The sequence below is a fragment of the Dunckerocampus dactyliophorus genome, chromosome 1 (assembly GCF_027744805.1).
Source record: "Dunckerocampus dactyliophorus isolate RoL2022-P2 chromosome 1, RoL_Ddac_1.1, whole genome shotgun sequence".
Classification (NCBI taxonomy): Eukaryota; Metazoa; Chordata; class Actinopteri; order Syngnathiformes; family Syngnathidae; genus Dunckerocampus; species Dunckerocampus dactyliophorus.
In genome coordinates this window covers 3,391,445-3,409,763 of record NC_072819.1, presented here as the reverse complement: position 1 = coordinate 3,409,763, position 18,319 = coordinate 3,391,445, and the positions used below count along the sequence as shown (strand labels likewise).

Here is an 18,319-nt window from a genome sequence, read left to right as displayed (position 1 = left end):
GCCACTTCCCTCACTATCTGCTGTTTTCCGACGCAAGGTATAGCACCACCTACAGGCCAGTCCGCGGTCTTTTTCAAATAGCCAGTTCCGGTGGCCTAATATGAAAAAAACAGCCGTTTGGTCTGTTTTCACACACACAGTACATAACAACAATAAAAACAACAATCGTTGGTATGACTGACATCGTATGACGCAAGTATGTGTGAATATGTTCTTTCCTGAGCTTATTAACTGTACAGTAAATTTCATGATGGATCCTGCTGCTTCATGCAAGCAGGCAACGTTCAAGAACACATGTGGATATGGATGTTATTTTCTACGATATAAAGGTTAGGATGGGAACTGTGGACTATTTCCATTCACTTTACATTGCTGCTTTGGAATGGTTAGAAAAAATGTTCATTAACAGCAGATGACATCACTAATAGGATTAAATACGATGATCATGATACCACTTGACACATATACTCCTTAAGAAACACACAAGAAAATGAATAAAAACATCAGAAACATGAATACCAATAAATTAAGCAACAACAACAGAAGAGACATTAATACAAATAAATCAATCAATATATAAATAAATAATAAAATGCTATGGGTGTGTGCGTGTGTTGCGTGCGGCGTGTGTGAGTGCTTCGTTGAGAAGCCTGATGGCCTGTGGGTAAAAGCTGTTTGCCAGCCTTGTGGTCCTGGACTCAAACTCCTGTAGCGACTGCCTGTTGTGGATGTCTGCTGTCCTTGATCTTTCTTTTTCTGGGAGAATGAACAGAACAAGAATTTCATTGCATAGCAGAACATATGACAATAAAACTCTTCAATCTTATGACTCAGCTGTTTTTTCCATTTCTTGTGTGTTTGTTTTTTGTTGAAATTTTCCTAAAATGACGACAATTTCTCGTTACTCTTAATATTTGGACTTTATTCTTGTAAAATGACGCTGGTTTTTCCCATGTCCCTGCTATTCCAGTGATGAAATCAAACACTTTGGTTTGGCAACACATGTTTGCAAAGAAGAAACATTAAGTAAAAAACATTCAGCAGGCCACACCTACTTGGTCGGGATCACAACAAAACAAGAAGCACGCACTCCTCGTCTTTAAAAGCTTCTCAGTCTAAAAGGGGAAACCCGCAAGCTCCCTCACACCTCCACGTGTGTCAAACTTCATCTTCTTCGCTGCGGTCCCACGACGAGGAGCTGCTTCGTCTGCGACCGACGACGACCACCCCGCCGCCGCGCTCCTGTCAGGACTCCTCGCCCGCGTCTTGGTTGATAACGTGGCGGTACCCCCGGCTGCCCGACGGCTCCCTGTGGCGGACAATGGAGACGAAGAGGACGACGACGAGGAGCAGCAGCAGACACCCCGATGCCACCAGCGTGATGATCACCTCTAATGCCGGAAAGAAACATTAAGCACCTTTTTCTAGGCTTTTCGTTCCCAGGAACAAGGTAGTATTTCATCCCCATTTAGTAAAATACTGTATGCTAAGGTGATTCTCTTGAAAGACAGGGTGCAGTCACTTTGATTTGAAGCGACAGTCATCCCTTGTTTGTAGCGCTTAATTGGCTCCATACCCAACCGCCACATAGGACTCAACATTAATGAATGGAACAGTTTGGTAGTTAGGGTATAGACAACCTGACTTCAATATTCAATATTATTAGAGCCCTCTAGAAATGAAATAACACCCCAACAGTCACCTTTACCCTCCAATTACCCAATATAGTATACATAATAAGACAAAATAAGACATATTAGGCATAATAAATCTGTTTACCACCTTCTAAATACACTTTTTTAAACATTATTAGAGCCCTCTAGACATGAAATAACACCATTATAGTCACCTTTACACTCCAATTACCCGATATAGTATACATAATAAGACAAAATAAGACATATTAGGCATAATAAATCTGTTTACCACCTTCTAAATACATTTTTTTTAAACATTATTAGAGCCCTCTAGACATGAAATAACACCACTATAGTCACTTTTACTCTTATTACTCTATAGGGTAGACATAACAAGAGAAAATAAGACATATTAGTCATAATAAATCTGTTTACCACCTTCCAAACACACTTTTTAACATTATTAGAACACTATAGACATGAATTAACACCTCTATAGTCACCTATACACTTCTATTACTCATTGTTCACACCACATTGCACAACTTTTATGCTGCAGGGACTCAAGACGGCCGCTAGCCAGCAAGCTCAAGAACAACATTACTGGCATAGTGACACCTCGCCACACCACACTGACTAGCTACTAACCGGCTAGTGACTAGCTTCACAACACACTCGCTCACAATGCCTCAGGCCACGAGTAGCAGGGAAAGCTACACATTGATTCAAATGAGCAAAATACGTACAAATAAGTATGACGTTATCATGAATGTACCTGTGACTGCATGCTCACAGCATGGATATGCTGTATTACGTTAGAATTCAACATTTTTCCCGTAATATTTTGACTTAATTCAAATAAAATTGCAACCGTTTTCCTCGTTAGAATTCAACTCTCTTCTCATATTTTGACTTTATTCTCCTAAAATGACCCGTTTTTTTTTCCATTTCTGTGCTTCTTTTCCTTCCCCCAACTATTTCAACTTTGTTCTTGTAAATTTCCTTCTCGTAATATTAAGACCTTAGCTTGTCGATGTGCACAAGACCAGAACGGCATGGAAGAGCGTGAGGAAGGAGGACGAGCAGCTGGTTGAGGAAGAATGGCTGACACATGCTTGTTGGTTGGCAGGGGATCAAATACTTATTGGACTGTACGTTGTGCTATGAATATGAAATACTAAATATCTTTTTTTGTCACCTTTATTGCTGCCGCTGGAAGGCAGCTGACATTCTCGCGCTCTGTCGTCGGAAATGGAGAGCTTTGTGATTTTCACAAACTCCTCTAGGGGGCAGTCCATGGAGCAGCCCGGCAGCTCAAGAGCGTACGGATCCTCCTTGCTGTCGTTCCGGTAAAACATGGACACCGACGCAGACCTGGGTGCACACATGCACGCACACACAGTTATTGCACTAGTGTGTGTGTGTGTGTGTGTGTGCTTTGTTTACACATTTATTCTGTTTTGTTTGTTTCTCATAATACAACTTTCAGAAAAATGAATGAACATGTAAAAAAAATTATAACAATTTTATTGTGTTGAATAAAATGACATTATTTTCCCCATAATATATATATATATATATATGTGTGTGTGTACATATTATAAAATAAGTTTATTCTCGTTTAATTGCAACTTTTTAAAAAAATATTACATTAAAAAAATTTAAATTTAAATTAAACAATAAGAATAAAAATTAAATAAAATTGACTTGAATAAAATGACATTATATTTCCTCATAATATTTGTAATTAATTTTTTTCTTTATATTTTGACTTTATTCTCATAACATTACAGCTGTTTTATTTATTTTTTATTTTTTTTATTTCCAGATATTTCAACTTTCTCCTTATTAATCTTTTTCTTGTAATATGACTTCGTTCCCAAAATAATAAATTATAACTTTTCCCCAACCTAATTTTCCAAAAAAATTATTTTGTTTTTTTTCTCATATTATTTTGACTTCAATATATTTTTTTCTTTAATTTTTTAACTCTATGCTGAAATGACATTACATTACATTACAAAAGTAGTGCCCCTTTTTTCCTGTTGGAATCCAACTTTTTTCTGTAAATATTTTGACTTTATTCTCATAAAATTACAGCTGTTTTATTTATTAAATTTTCCAAATATTTCAACTTTCTTCTGGTAAAGTTTCTTCTCGTAATATTATGACTTTATTCCCACAATATTATATATACTGTAACTGTTTCCCCAACTTAATTTTCCAAAAATCACAATTTAATTTTTTCTCTGTTTCTTTCTAAAAAAAAAAAGAAAATTTAGAAAACATTTAAATATCAATACAAATTTCCTTGAATAACATAATTAGTGGTAAATCATATATACACTGCTCAAAAAAAATAGAGGAACACTTCAAAAACACATCAGATCTAAACTGGGGGAAAAATGATGTTGAATATGTTTCCTGATAATAAGTGGGTGATGTATTAGTAACAAAATGATGCCACATCATTTGATAGAAATGAAAATGATCACCCTATAGAGGGGGGAAATCAAAGACACCCCAAAAATGAAAGTGAAAAAATGATGCAGCACACTGGTCCATTTTGCTAAAATGTCATTGTAGCAACTCAAAATGATTCTCAGTAGTTTGTGTCCGTAGTGTCCAGTTTAGATCTGATGTGTTTTCCAAGTGTTCCTTTAATTTTTTTGAGCAGTATATTAATAATGAATTAATAGATCTTTTTGCATGTGTGCTTTGTTTACCCATTTTCCTCCACGTACAGCTCGATCATGTGACAGGAGGCGTACGGCGGCTGCTTGCCGTTGAAGACGTTCAGGCTGGCCTGCAGGGCTGCCACAGTGGTGTCATGCTGACGCGCGCGCGCACACGCACACACACACACACACGCACACACACACGCACACACATACACACGTGAACAGGCCAGTTTGAAATATTGTGGTGAAGGGAATAGAGACGGACGCTCTCTCACCGCTGAGAGCATCATCATTTTCCGACGCTGCTTGTCCGTAGAAACGGCTGCACTGGAAAGATTCTTCACTATTTCACCCAATAACATCCCTGAAAAAACACAGGTGGGATTATTATTATTATTATTATTATTATTATTATTATTTGGTTTGGTTTGAAAGAGGAGTAAAGGAAGCTATTTTTGTCAAACAACAGAACCCATCATTGAATCGGAATGGTGGTTTGAGGTTCAATTTGGACCCTGTGTTCAGCAGGTTACTGAGACCAAAACCCACAGCTCTTAGTCTTGCAAATGAGGTGAAGGCAGGGCCGAGCCAGAACAATAGATGCTAACAAGCCAGTATCAGAGTCGTTCATACCCAATTCAGGGAGCGACACTTCCCTTTTATCGTAGGTGTGAATAACAGGATAGGATTATACCACTGCTCCGCCCAGGCTTAGTGTAACGAACCAATAGGAGGAGGGTGTTGGCACACCAATTCCGCCCACTCTTACTGTATTTAAGGCCTAAGCTACCAGCACTTATTAGTTTGCTGACGAAGCTCTTCGGATGAGGAGCGAAACGTCCGACACCTTCTACACAGAAGTACAGATGACGTCTCAAGAAGCCTTTTCCTCGATATTATTATTATTATTATTATATACGTTATGGTACTCTTCATTGCATGCACCACAACAAAGTGCGCCACCAAAAAAACAAAAAACAAGAACAGCAAAAATGGAAAAATCAGCAGTAATTTTACAATACATTATAAAAATACATAATTTTCTGAGAATAAACATAATATTATGAAGACAAATAACGTCATTTTGGTAGCATAGAGTTGAAATGTTCATGAAAAAAGACATTATTGTTTAAAGTCGTAGCATTAATATTCAAGAAAAAAAGACATCATTGTTTAAAGTTGTAATATTATGAGGAAAAAACAAAATAATGCTGTCATTTTGGTAAAAGAAAAAGTCATAATATTATTGGGATAAAGTCACAAGATTATGGGAAGAAAATTTCCATAAAGAAAAGTGGAAATATTTGGAAAATGTAAAAAAAAAAAAAAAAAAAAAAAAAAAAACCCAGCAGAAATGGAAATACAGCTGTAATTTTGCAAAAATGAAGTCAAAATATGAACATAAAAAAGTCATATTCTAATGAGACAAATATATAACGGCAAGCGTTTTGTGAGATTTTTTGAGAAGGCATTGTTGTGATGTAAATGTATTCATCTTTTGAACGCATATTGTTTTGAGAAGCCAAAGTCCTTGCTTAATTGTTCCCAGCAACTAAGCGGAACGACGTTCTTCATTACGGAAATCTGACCACAACTGGACTTGGTGGGGGGGTAAACCTCTGTTATGTGCCGATGGGGATGTCATACAACTTCATGTCAAAAAATCCGAACTATCCCTTTAAGAAAAAAAAAAGATAATTTAAATGTGAAACAAACAAAACAAAGTTATAGAATTGAGAATTGGGTTGGAGAAAAACGTATAATTTTATGGGAAAAAAGTTGTAATTATGAGAACCAAATGTAATCAAAAAAGTAAAAAAAAAAAAAAAAAAAAAACGGCACAAATGGGAAAAACAGCTGTACTTCTATGAGAATAAAGTTAAAATATTCAAAGAAAAAAGTCTTATTCTAACGAGAAAAAAGTTGAAGAAAAACTAGTAATGTTATGAGGAAAAATAATGTCATTTTAGTAGCATGAAGTTGGCAGATTCAAGGAAAAAAAAAAACAGTTTTTAACGTAATATAAGAAACAAACAAAACAAAGTTTTGGGAAAATTACTTTGGGGAAAAAGTTATAGTATGGGAATAAAGGCGTAATTATGAAAAGAAAATGGAGTCAAAAAATGTAAAAAGAAAAAGAAAACAGCAGTAATTTTAGTAAAAGTAAAGTCTAAATATGAATAGAAAACAGTGGCAATTTTACGAGAATAAACTTGTAATATCAGAAAGGAAAAATAATGTCATTTTAGCAGCACACACTTGAAACACTGAAGAAAACAAGACCTTGTAATAGGAGAAACAAAATAAAATAAAGTTTTTGGAAAATAAGGTTGGGGTAAAAAAGTTATAATATTATGGGAATAAAAAAATAAATAAAGTACTTACTGTGAGATGCAGTTATTTCTTGAAATCTAGTATATTGAAGTGGACGCCTTACCTTGACTAACCATAACCATACAGTACAGCACAGGTGTCTCTTTTAGCATTTGGAGGTTATTTCATGAAGGTATGGTTAAAGGCGGTGTAAGGACTCGTGTGTACACACCTCCCTGCAGCCGACTCTTCTCCTGCTGCTTGTAGACGCCAAACACAAGCTGGGGAAGGAAATGAAATGAGCGGCGCCTGGCCTCCGACTACTGGAATAAGAGTCCTTGTTCTTACCTGGAATCCAAAGTCTTTGAGAAACCGCAGCTTCTCCATGACAGACGGGGTCACCCAGTCGGGAGCTGACATGTTATGACGAGACTAACAACACACACACACACACACACACACGCGCGCGCCTTCCTGCATTTAAGAAGCCTTGGCACTTGGAGCATTCTCTCAGTATGTGTGTGTAAGTGTGTGTGTGTGTGTGTGTGTGTGTGTGTGTGTGTGGTCACCTCACAGAAGAGTGTGTCGTACACCCCCCACACCGTGTCCACGGTTGTCTTATTCAGTCCCGTTCTATTTTGCACCAGCGCTATGATGTCCTGGAGGGAAGACAAACAGATCATAACAAAACCATCATTCATACGCCGTCACACGGAAGCCGTTTATGTCCACGCCCCCTTTCCAGTAACACGACCAACACCACGCCGGACCACACGTTGTTGCTGCTCTTGTTTGTTTTGTTTTTTGAGAAATGTTCCAAATAGTTCAGCTTTTTCATCAATAATCTTTTCTTCTCCTAACATCATGACTTTATTTCCATAATATTGTGACTTTATGCCCACAATATTATGACTTTTTTCCATAATATTAGTTTTTTCCAATAATATTATGTCTTTATTTCCATCATATTATGACTTCATTATGAGAAGAAAATGTAGTCAAAAAAAGTAAAAAAACAAAACATAACAAAAACCAGCATAAATGGGGAAAAACAACAGATGTACTTTTTTTTAGAATAAAGTCAAAATATTAAAAGAAAAAAAGTCATATTCTAATGAGAAAGAAGCTGCAATTTTACAAGAAAAACTAGTAATGTTATGAGGAAAAATAATAACATTTTAGTCGAGGACAGTTTAAATATTCAAGTTTTTTTAAAAAGTAATATGAGAAACAAAACAAAGTTTTTGGAAAATTAGTTTGGGGAAAAAGTGGGAAAAATAAGGGGAAAAAATTGTCATTATAAAAAGAAAACTGAGTAAAAAAGAATGTAAAAATAAAATTTGACTAGAATTAAAGTGAAGAATTTAAATAGTGGCAATTTTACGAGAATAAACTGGTAATATCCTAAGGAAAAATAATGTCATCAGGAAAAATAATGTCATTTTCGCATCATAGACTTGAAATATTGAAGAAAAAAAGACCTTGTAATAGGAGAAACAAAATAAAGTTTTTGAAATGTTAGAAAATGTCCATAATATTTTGAATTTATTTCCATAATATTGTGACTTTATTCCCACAATATTATGACTTACTCCATAATATTATTTTTAGCCAATACTATTATGACTTTATTCCCACAATATTTAGACTTTATTCGAATCCCATTATAACCCCCCCACCCTAATTTTCACAAAACGATAAATATATTTCTGAAAACTGCAACTTGATCCTGTTTTGCTTGTTTCTCATAACATTGTGACTTTAAAAACAAGTATTTTTCTTCTAAAATGAATAGTTTTTCCCCAAATTCCTGCTCGTTATTCCCCATTTTGCTGTTGTTTCATTTTGTTGGCTTGTTTAAAAAAAAAAAAAATGTGTTGAGGGTCAATTAAAAAATGTGAGGGGCCACCAAATTACTGCTCATTTTTGCTATTTCATTTCGTTTTCTTCATTTTTTTGTATTTCATAAACATTTTTAGTTTTTTTTTAGAATGTTCTGAGGGCCAATAAAAAAATGGCACAAGCCACCAAATGACCGCTCTTTTTTTCCCATTTTGCTGTTGTTTTATTTTGTTTTTGTTTTAATTTACACGGCTTGTCAGCATACCTTGTTAGCCGCTGTTACGTTCAGAAATTCGTCAGTGTGTTCCGTCTCGTTCATGAGCTCCTTGTAGCGTGGGCAATCCTCGAGGGGAAAGGACAGCAGCTGCAGAAAACAAAGAAAAAAACACACGTTGACTGATGCGTTCCACTGCTGGAGTGCCACGATATCCACGTGCATACCCTCTCTTCACTTTTTGGCACGGTGTGCACAGGAATGGGCTGCCACTTTATGTTTGAGGAGAAGAGCTGCTCGTCGCTCGGAGGGTAGAGCCCTGCAGGACGGCGCCCCCCACGCGCCCCCCAAAAAAAGGACACCTTCATATTTTTCCATTTTCCCACGCATTACTTGTGCCATGTCAATGCGGGAGATGAAGCTACACGACAAGCAGGGGGGAGGAGCAAACGGGCGGCATCACCTGCAAGGTTGGCCTCGGCGCTCATCAGGGTGCGATCGTAGTCCGTGCTGCGCACCGAGATCTGAAAACGCACAAAAAACTGCGGCTGAAAATGCCATTTTTCTTCAGACTACCAACACATTTCACACGGCCATCTTCCTGCTTATCATCAGGAACACACTCCCATCAATTATTATAATTATTATTATTATTATTATTATTATTACACAAAAACAACTACTTTGCCACTTTGATATTTATTATTTGATTTATTAGTTGTCACACAGGCGAAAAGGTCTTGTTATTGCTAGCAAATTTTTTGCTGTTGCCGTTTTCCCCCCAAAATATTTCAACTTTCTTCATTAATAATCTTTGTCATAATATTTTGACTTTATTCCCATCATGTTTTGGACTTTTACCCCAACCTCATTTTCCAAAAATGACAACTTTGTGTTGTTTTGTTTCTCATAATATTACAACTTTTAAAAAATTATTAAAAAAAGGAATATAGAAAAAAAACCCAGTAATTTTATGAGGATGTTGAATATTAGGCGAATAAGGGCATAACATGAGGGGGAAAAAGTAAAAATAACAAAGTCAAAATGTGATGGAAATAAAGCCCAAATATTTCAAATAAATGTTTTATATTTTCTTTTCATAATATTATGACTTCATTCCCATCATATTTTGACTTTTTCCCCCCCGCCTCATTTTGCAAAAATGACAACTTTGTTTTGTGCATTTCTCAAAATATTACTGGGGGGAAAAAATTGTAATATTACGAGAAGAAAATTTACCTGAGGAAGTTCAAGTATTTGGAGAAAAAAACAGCAAAAATGAGTCAGAATAGCTCAAAGAGTGAAGTAGATATGAATAATCTGGTTTTTCAGCTATATGACAAAGCTCAGATGCAATTTTTATAACTTCATAGCATATTTTACTAAATATCAAAGTGGCAAAGTTGCATCCTTTCATTTTTCACTATGTGGCCCTCATCTAGGGGGGAAAAGGGTTTGTGGACGATCCGGTCCAGGGGTCTCATCTGTAAAGCTCGTGTGTGCACAAAACGAGGCGAAAAAGTTGCGTACTCCGTGCTTCTTCCTACTCCTTTTGGACATGTGGAACTCTGAATTGTATTATGTGACGTATTCCACTGTAACTTGTATGCATGTTCAAATACAATTAAACCATTACCATATCCAATGCACTTCTGCCACCTTGTGGCCGTTTTTATGGGTTAAAACTGCTCTAAGAGAGACGTCCGTTACTGTGGTTGTGCTACAACATTAACTCCTCATAAAATAATTACCATAAATTCTAGTGTATAAGCCGCACCGGTGTGTGAGCTGCACGTGTCCTCATCATAGAGTGGCATACTGGCAGCTCTTTATTTGACAGGAGCCATTGGAGGACAAGCGGGATAGAAAATGGCGGATGGCGCTGCAATGCTGTCTCTGTCCACCAGATAGAGCCAGAGGAGCCCAGAGCACTGACGTCATTGCAGCGCCCCCAAGAGTTTGGTACATGTTTGCATATTTATCAGGTATCCCTATTGAGGGTTACGTTGCTGTGTGATGAGTTTAGTGTCCTTTGTAAGACGACAATCAGTCAGACTGCTGTCAAACTGTTACATATAATGACCTCCTGCAATTTCCAATGGCTTGACAAGGTCGTTGTGAGTCCACTGATAGCTCGTGATTGGCTCCTGCCAAAGAAAGAGCTACCGTTTCCTCACTGACTCGCGAGCGGCACAGTATTTAAACAACTAGTAGTAGTTCTGAAGTAAAGGAGATTAGAATTTAGCCATCAATTAGCCGCAGGGTTCAAAGTTTAAGAAAAAAACTAGCGGCTTATACATTGGAATTTAGGGTATCCATCCATCCATCCATCCATTTTCTATACCGCTTCTCCTCTTTAGGGTCGCGGGGGCATGCTGGAGCCGCGACAGGCGGGGTACACTCTGGACTGGTCGCCAGGGCACATATAGACAAACAACCATTCACATTCACACCTATGGACAATTTAGAGTCACCAATTAACCTAGCCTGCATGTGGGAGGAAACCGGAGTACCCGGAGAAAACCCTCCACAAAGAAATGCCCAAGGGAGAATCGAACCCAGGTATAATATACCTAATAGTTTGATGGTGTTATGGTCATCATTAAGTTCAATATTTTTTACATTTTTTAAATTACAGCAATTAATTTGTGGCATAACTTCATCCCCGTTTTGAGTCTTTGCATCCACCTTTAAATCAAACAGATTTTGCTCAGCTTTTATTCATCTAAAATGTGCTATCAATTAGGAAAAATGTACAAACCTGCTCACTAAAAATGGAAAAATGGCAGCGGACTTGCTAAAGCTTTTTATTGGTTATGCTTCAAAATATGGCACTTTTTCCTCATCCTCGCTGTCTTGCCGCCAGCCGTGATTCCCATGCAATCGAGGCTCTTGCCACGTTCACAAGTTACTTTGAAATTCACCTTCTATGGCCAAGCGGAGGCGTGGAAAGGGCATCACTCGAGGCGGAGTTGCGTACGCGCATTTCTCCTCAAGGTGGAATCTATCGGCCACAAATTGCGTAAATGAATATGTTCGTCCGTACGCACATTTTGGGTTTCCGGCGCGTGGAGACTTTTAGTCAGATTTCTACGCACAGCTTTATAGATGAGGCCCCGGGTCTAGGGGAAAGAGTGCAGCACCTACGTGGCAGGAGGCCCATCCTCCAAATGAGCAGCGAGAATCCCACACAGATGATGTGGGAGGTCATGTGACATCAGGCACTTACCTCGTGTCGGACATAGCTGTCATTGAGAAAGCCTTGGTAACGCTTCCTTAAAAACTGTCCCAGCTCCAAGTGCTGACGCATCCCTTCCTGGGAACACACACGCACACACACGACAACGGATGACTTATTTACGTTTTACTTAGGGTAACTTTCCCCCCCAACCTAATTTTCCAAAACGTTTATTCACGTAAAATCGTTAACTTCTTTTCTCGTTAGAATACAACTTTTTTCTCTTAATATTTGTACTTTATTCTGGTAAAATGACTGTTGTTTTTTCCATCTCTGTTGTTGTTGGGGTTTATTTAATTTTCCAACTATTTAAATTTCTTTCTTGTAATTTTTTTTCCTCGTAATTACAACTTTATTCCCATAACACATATTTTGATTTTCTTCCCAAGCTAATTTTCCCAAAATTACAACTTGATTGTTTTCTTTGTTTCTGGTAATGTTTTGACTTAAAAAAATAAAAACTTCTTGAATATTTCAACTCCACACTGCTAAAATGACACAGTTTCTCTTCATATTTTTAATTTGTTCTTGTAAAATTACAGCTGTTTTTTTTCCAAACTATTCCAACTTTCTGCTTTTAAATTTTCTTCTCATATTATGACTTTATTTGAATAATATTTAACTTTTTCCCCCAACCTAATTTTTCAAAATTTCCATTTTTTTTTTTTTTCTCATAATATTACAACTTAAAAAAATGACACGTTTGTTGAATATTTCAACTCTATTCAACTAAAATGGCATTCATTACCTTCCCTTATAGTATTACCAGTTTATCCTTGCGACTATTCCTTCTTAAATTTTTTAAAAACTTTTTTGGAAAATTACTTCAGATTATTCCTTTTTTCTCTCTTTTTTTTGTTTTCTAGTTAATATTTTTACAACCTGAGCTAATAAGGCATTTGACAAATTTCTTGTACTTGTAAGTACATCTGTAGTCAAAATGATTCAAGCCTCATTCTTTTGTTTTTATGGCAAACCTGCAGTAGTTTCCAAAAAAGACAAAATAACTGACAGAGCTGGACTGGTGACTATTTTTCATAACATGCGCATGGATATAAGGTCCTTTCGAAGGGGAAGGGGGGTGAGAATGAGAACGGTATGGCCTGCAGGAGTCCAGCATAAGGGAAAACAATCCAGAAAGTTTAGGTTGAAGGCTAGAGCTCGGGTTAAGGGTTAAGGGTTAAGGGTTAAGGGTTAGGGTTAGGGTTAGGATTAGTACCTGTGACAGCTGGCCAAAGCCTTGAGGCCAGGCGTTCTCTTGGTACGGGTCAGTGGGGTAGGCCTTGACTGGTGATCTGTCGCCATGGCGAAACAACTACAGGAAACAAAAGCCAGTTTGGTTACTCAAGATTGACAAGAATGCGTTGGCATGTGTTTTTTCCAGTTCTGCTTCCCCTCAACTATTTCAAATTCCTTCTTGTAAATGTTCTTCTCATAATTATGACTTTATTGCCACAATAGCATGACTCTATTCCCATCACATTAGAACTTTTTAGCCAACATCATTTTCCATTTTCCGTTCTTAGTTTTGTTTGTTCTTCATCATGTTACAACTTCTAAAAAAAAACTTTTTTTCTTTAATATTTATGCTCTATGCTACTAGAATGACATTTTTCTTCACAATATTTCAAGTTTATTCTTGTAAGATTGAGACTTTTTTCTTCTTAGAACAACTTTTTTCTCTTAATATTTTGACTTTGTTCTCATAAAATTGCATGTGTTTTTCCCCATTTTTGATGTTTTTTTTCTCTCATTAATTTGGATTTATTCTCATAAAATTGCATGTGTTTCTTCCCATTTTTGCTGTTTTTTTTCTCCTAATATTTTGACTTTATTCTCATAAAAGTCTATGTGCCCCCCCTCCCCCATTTTTGCTGTTTTCTTTAATTTCAATCTATTTCAACTTCCGTCTCATATTACAACTTGAAAAAAAACTTCTTTTCTTAATATTTCAACTCTATCCTAATAAAATGACATTATTGTTCCTCATAATATTGTGATGTAAAACGTTCTCATTAGATTACAACTTTTTTCTCTTAATATTTTGACTTTATTCTTGTAAAATGATTGCTGATTTTTCCATTTTTGTTGGGGGTTTTCGGTGTACTTTTTCTTGTTGGACACCCAAGTTGTAAATATTTCCATGGGGACGTAGAGTAAGCTGCATGTTGTCTGGATTGCTGCTGTGGTGTTCGTGTGTGAAATGACCGATGGCTCCTTAACTATTTCAATTGTCACATCCTCGACACATTCTATGCCTGCCAAAGAAAAACAAAAAAACAGCACACTCTGTGAACCTTGAAGCAGAAAAGATAAACACCAGCATGACGAGCATGCTGAGCACACAAACAACTTGTCAATCGCAACACCTCATCATATCTGCCGACCCTGATTTCTTTGGGTTATAAATACGCAATTTGCAATGAAAGCGTCGGTTATGCCACTTCTAATCTAATGTGTTTCCTTCACGCCGCGTTCAAGCGTGACCTTGATTGTATTAGGGCACATTAGCGGGATCCAAAGTGCGGCACACGGCTGTTTTGTTACTGGCCTGTGGCACAAAGAAAACTAAAAAAATAAGAGGAAAAATCTGCAGTAATTGTATGAAAAAAAAGTCAAAATACAAAGAATTTGGTTTGTAATTTAACAAGGGAAAAAAAATCCTAATTTTACAAGAATACCATCGAAAAATAATGTCATTTCAGTAGCAGAGAGTTGAAATATTAAAGAAAAGTCCAAATATTATGAGAAACAAACAGTACAAAATGAAGTTGTCATTTTTGGAAAATGATTGGAAAATTTACAAGACAAATGTTGAAATAGTTGGAAAATTTTATAAATAAAAAAACAGGAATATTTGCATATTATAGGGAAAAACTAGATGATAGCAATGTCTGAAGACATTGCGTGTGAATGCCCAAGCGTAATGCGGTGGTGGAAAAAATAAAATAAGGGGGAAAAAAAAGAAATAATAAAAGGAAAAAAAATTACACATTTCTGTAAAAAATGGGAATTTTGGGAAAAATTTGAAAACTTGAAATGTGAAAAATAGACACCCTTAATTGTGCAGAACTATTTGATGCATGAATGGTGTGAATCGGGTGAAATATGAAGGAGGAGTTAGCCCTGACGGGCGTTCACGCAAATTTTGGTAGCATGGAGTTGAAATATTAAAGAATTTTTTTTATATTTTTAAAACCAAATAATATGAGAAACAAAGAAAACAAAAACAAGTTGTCATATTTTTGTAAAATTAAGGTTGGAGGAAAAAAAAACATATAATATTATGGCAATAATGTCAAACTATTATGGGACTAAAAACAAAGTTCCATAATGTATTTACAAGAAAGAAGCTGAAACAGTCGGAAAATTAAAAAGAAAAAAAACAGCTGTAATTGTATGAGAATGAAGTCAAAATATTCAGAGAAAAAAAGCTGCAATTTCACGACAATAATAAACTCGTAATATTACGAGGAAAAATAATATGATTTTAGTTAAGTTTTTCAGTTGAAATATTAAGAAAAAATATGAATGTTTTTTAAGTGCTAATATTACGAGAAACAAACAAAACCATCATTTCTGGAAAATTTCTTTGGGGAAGAAGTTCTAATATTATGGGAATAAAGTCAAAATATTCCGAAAAGAAAACTTATGAAGATTATTTAAGAGGAAAGTTGAAATATTTGAAAAATGTTAAAAACTGAAATAAAATAAAGCAAAAATGTGGGGGAAAAAATTATTTTTCAGCTATATGACAAAGCTGAGATGCACTTTTTTTCTTGAAACAGATACAGTATATCATAACATATAAAAGGTTTTGGACACCCGTGGTTTATAGTAGAAATATGTTGAGTAAGTGTGTGAGGCACATTTCAGGATTAAAGGTGGATTCTGTTGTGAGTGAACAGTGGCAATGGAAGAGAGAAGGAAGGGGTTGAGTACGAGTGAAAGGTAAAACAAGTAAGGCCTGTAATGCAGGACTGACTCCATTCAAACTTCACTTGTGAAGAAAAGAGAGTCATTAAAAAAACAAACAGGAAGATAAAGACACTAATGGACACTCTTGAGACGGGGGTGTCCACAATGCTAAGAAGTGATACTACATTGTACATATTTCAAGAAAAGGGCTGCATCACAGCTTTGTCATATAGCTGAAAAAACATATTATTCCTATCAACTTCACTCTTTTTACCCAATTTTGCTGTTTTTTCCCCCCAAATACTTTCTTCTTCAATATCTCAGTGTTCCCTCGGGGTTTTTGAAGCTGTGGTGGTGGGCTGCATGGGAAGGCTGTGTCGTGCCGCTGCTGCGTCAGCCTTGTTTTAATCACTTTTTAATTTTTTTTTAATGGCAAGTAGCAATTTTTTGACTTATTCATGTATTAACTCGTTTGACCTTTTTCTCCAACTAGCAGAACATGAACCGAGAACACTGCATAACTAAAATGCAAAGTTGCGAGTTGAGAGCACTGCCAACATTTAAATTGTACTTTATTTACAAAGCACATCTCCACCCAGTGTGCTCATTTGTCATTGACTAAAGGTGTCACGTTTGAACACAACTCTTACTAGCGCACCAGCTGGTCAGCGCCCAGTTGGAGACCCCTGTGATAGCATCACTGCCTAAAGCCGTACACGCGACGTGTTTCCGTTGCACAACTTTCACACACAACTAGTGTTTTGAAGACAAGCCGTAACTATTATAATAACAGGACAGCAAGATTGTTAAGCGACACTTTCAAAAAGTAAGTTGTGATGGTGATCGTAGCTCACCCGTGGGACAAAAACCAGCTAGCTAGACTTTTTTTTAAAAAGTCATTTTTAAAGGTGTGGCGACTTTATTCCTACAATATTAGAAACTTTTCCCCTGACCTAATTTTCCAAAAATTACAACTTTTGTTTTTTTTTCCCCTAATAATACCAAAAAAAACATGTTGTCTCTAATATTATGCAAAATTCCGACTTGTTTTCCCGCTATAATACAACTTTTTTCTCTTAATATTTTGACTATATTCTCTTAAAATTACACTTACGACCTACAGTACTCTTTTCCCATAATATTATAACTTTTATTCCAATCTAATTTTCTACAAGTTACAACTTTATTTTGTTTTGTTTCTCATAATATTACGACTTCAACAAATGACATCTTTTTTCTTTAATATTTCAACTTTATGCTACTAAAATGTCACAGTTTTCCCGTCATAATATTACAAGTTTATTGTCATAAAATTGCGACTATTTTTCCTTAGAGTACGACTTTTTTCTTTTAATATTTTGACTTTATCCTTGTAAAATTACAACTGTTTTTTTACATTTCTGCTCGTTTTTTTCCGCCCCAACTACAGTATTTCAACTTTCTTCTTCTACATTTTCTTCTTGTAATATTTTGCCGTTATTTCCATAACATGATCACCTAATCTTTTACCAAAATGACAACTTTAGTGGTTGTTTTGTTTGTTTCTCATATTATTACGAGGTAGACAGGTAGACAGGGTTTTTTTGGATACGACTGCTTTAATGTTATATTATAATCTTTGCAATGACACCTTATTCACAGTGGCGCCACCTGCCTGCCCTAACAAGTTCATGCATGCCACTTTGAAATGGGATAAAGACTTTTATGATGAAATAAAAGAAGTTGCATAGTTTAGCACGGGTCGTGAAAGCTGTACCAGCATGCACGTGACGTTAAAGAAGCGTTTCCTGCTATTTTGCCCAATTTGGCAATAAAAGTCCATGCGGTTAGGCAAGCTGTAAACTGATTACTTTATACTGTATGTATTCCGTGAGGGGTGTACTCACTTTTGAGAGGTACTGTATGCTAGCCTTAGAGAGTAATAACACGTGTATTGCTTGCTCGACCGCGTGCATTTTCAGTCCAGTCACTGTCAACATACCCAGAGTGACTAAAACACTCACCACGGTTGCATGGTCCAGCTTTTTTCACCCAGATAAACACTCACCACGGTTACATAGTGCAGCTTTTTCCCGGCTGCGCTGTCTGCGCCGAGCAGCGAGCACATCGCCGACAGAAACAAAACCAATCCAGGGAACATTTCAGAGTCCGTCCAGACCGTCTTCGTGACCGTGTGTCACAAGACACGACGCGCTATTTAGTTACACAATGTGACGCTTTACTACACAGATAAAACACACGCACAATAGTGGTCCATTCCGATTTTCTTCTTCGTCTACGCTTGCAATTTCCACCACACGTCTACGCATTGTGGCTCACTGCTGCCCCCGGCAGGCGTCCAAGCGACATGCAATTGATTTGTGACAAACGAAGCCCAGTTTATGATACTTTTCATTTATCATTTTTTACGATTAATACTAGGTAACAAAAAGCTTAACGTGGACATTGTTAATGTACATTCTAAAAAATATAATTT

The 18,319-nt window shown here is 36.5% G+C and overlaps 1 protein-coding gene across 3 annotated transcripts; it reads right to left on the bottom strand.

The window, feature by feature from the left end:
* Positions 1–595: 595 nt before the first annotated feature.
* On the bottom strand, positions 596–18,130 carry acp2 (acid phosphatase 2, lysosomal). Of its 3 annotated transcripts, none has more exons than XM_054767246.1 (13): positions 17,847–18,130; positions 13,145–13,240; positions 11,917–12,003; positions 9,151–9,211; positions 8,915–9,006; positions 8,739–8,837; positions 7,201–7,290; positions 6,980–7,063; positions 6,864–6,912; positions 4,594–4,682; positions 4,364–4,470; positions 2,836–3,011; positions 596–756 (listed from the first exon to the last, which is right to left on the bottom strand). In XM_054767246.1, exons 3-13 carry the CDS (start codon positions 11,995–11,997, stop codon positions 596–598), a joined length of 1,089 nt encoding a protein of 362 aa, XP_054623221.1. In that variant the 5' UTR covers positions 11,998–12,003; positions 13,145–13,240; positions 17,847–18,130. The 3 variants fall into 3 exon arrangements, with proteins under 3 accessions (XP_054623221.1, XP_054623202.1, XP_054623211.1); XM_054767227.1 differs by having other exon boundaries at positions 17,891–18,130; XM_054767236.1 differs by lacking the exon at positions 596–756 and adding an exon at positions 1,148–1,391 and having other exon boundaries at positions 17,891–18,130.
* Positions 18,131–18,319: the final 189 nt, after the last annotated feature.

Excerpts from the sequence above, each read along its gene's own strand:
- acp2 (XM_054767227.1), bottom strand. The coding sequence starts at position 17,983 with ATGTTCCCTGGATTGGTTTTGTTTCTGTCGGCGATGTGCTCGCTGCTC. Across the intron at positions 13,241-17,890 it reads AGCTGCACTATGTAACCGTG|TTGTTTCGCCATGGCGACAG; the intron begins GTGAGTGTTTAT and ends TGTTTCCTGTAG. Across the intron at positions 7,291-8,738 it reads ACGTAACAGCGGCTAACAAG|GACATCATAGCGCTGGTGCA; the intron begins GTATGCTGACAA and ends TCTTCCCTCCAG.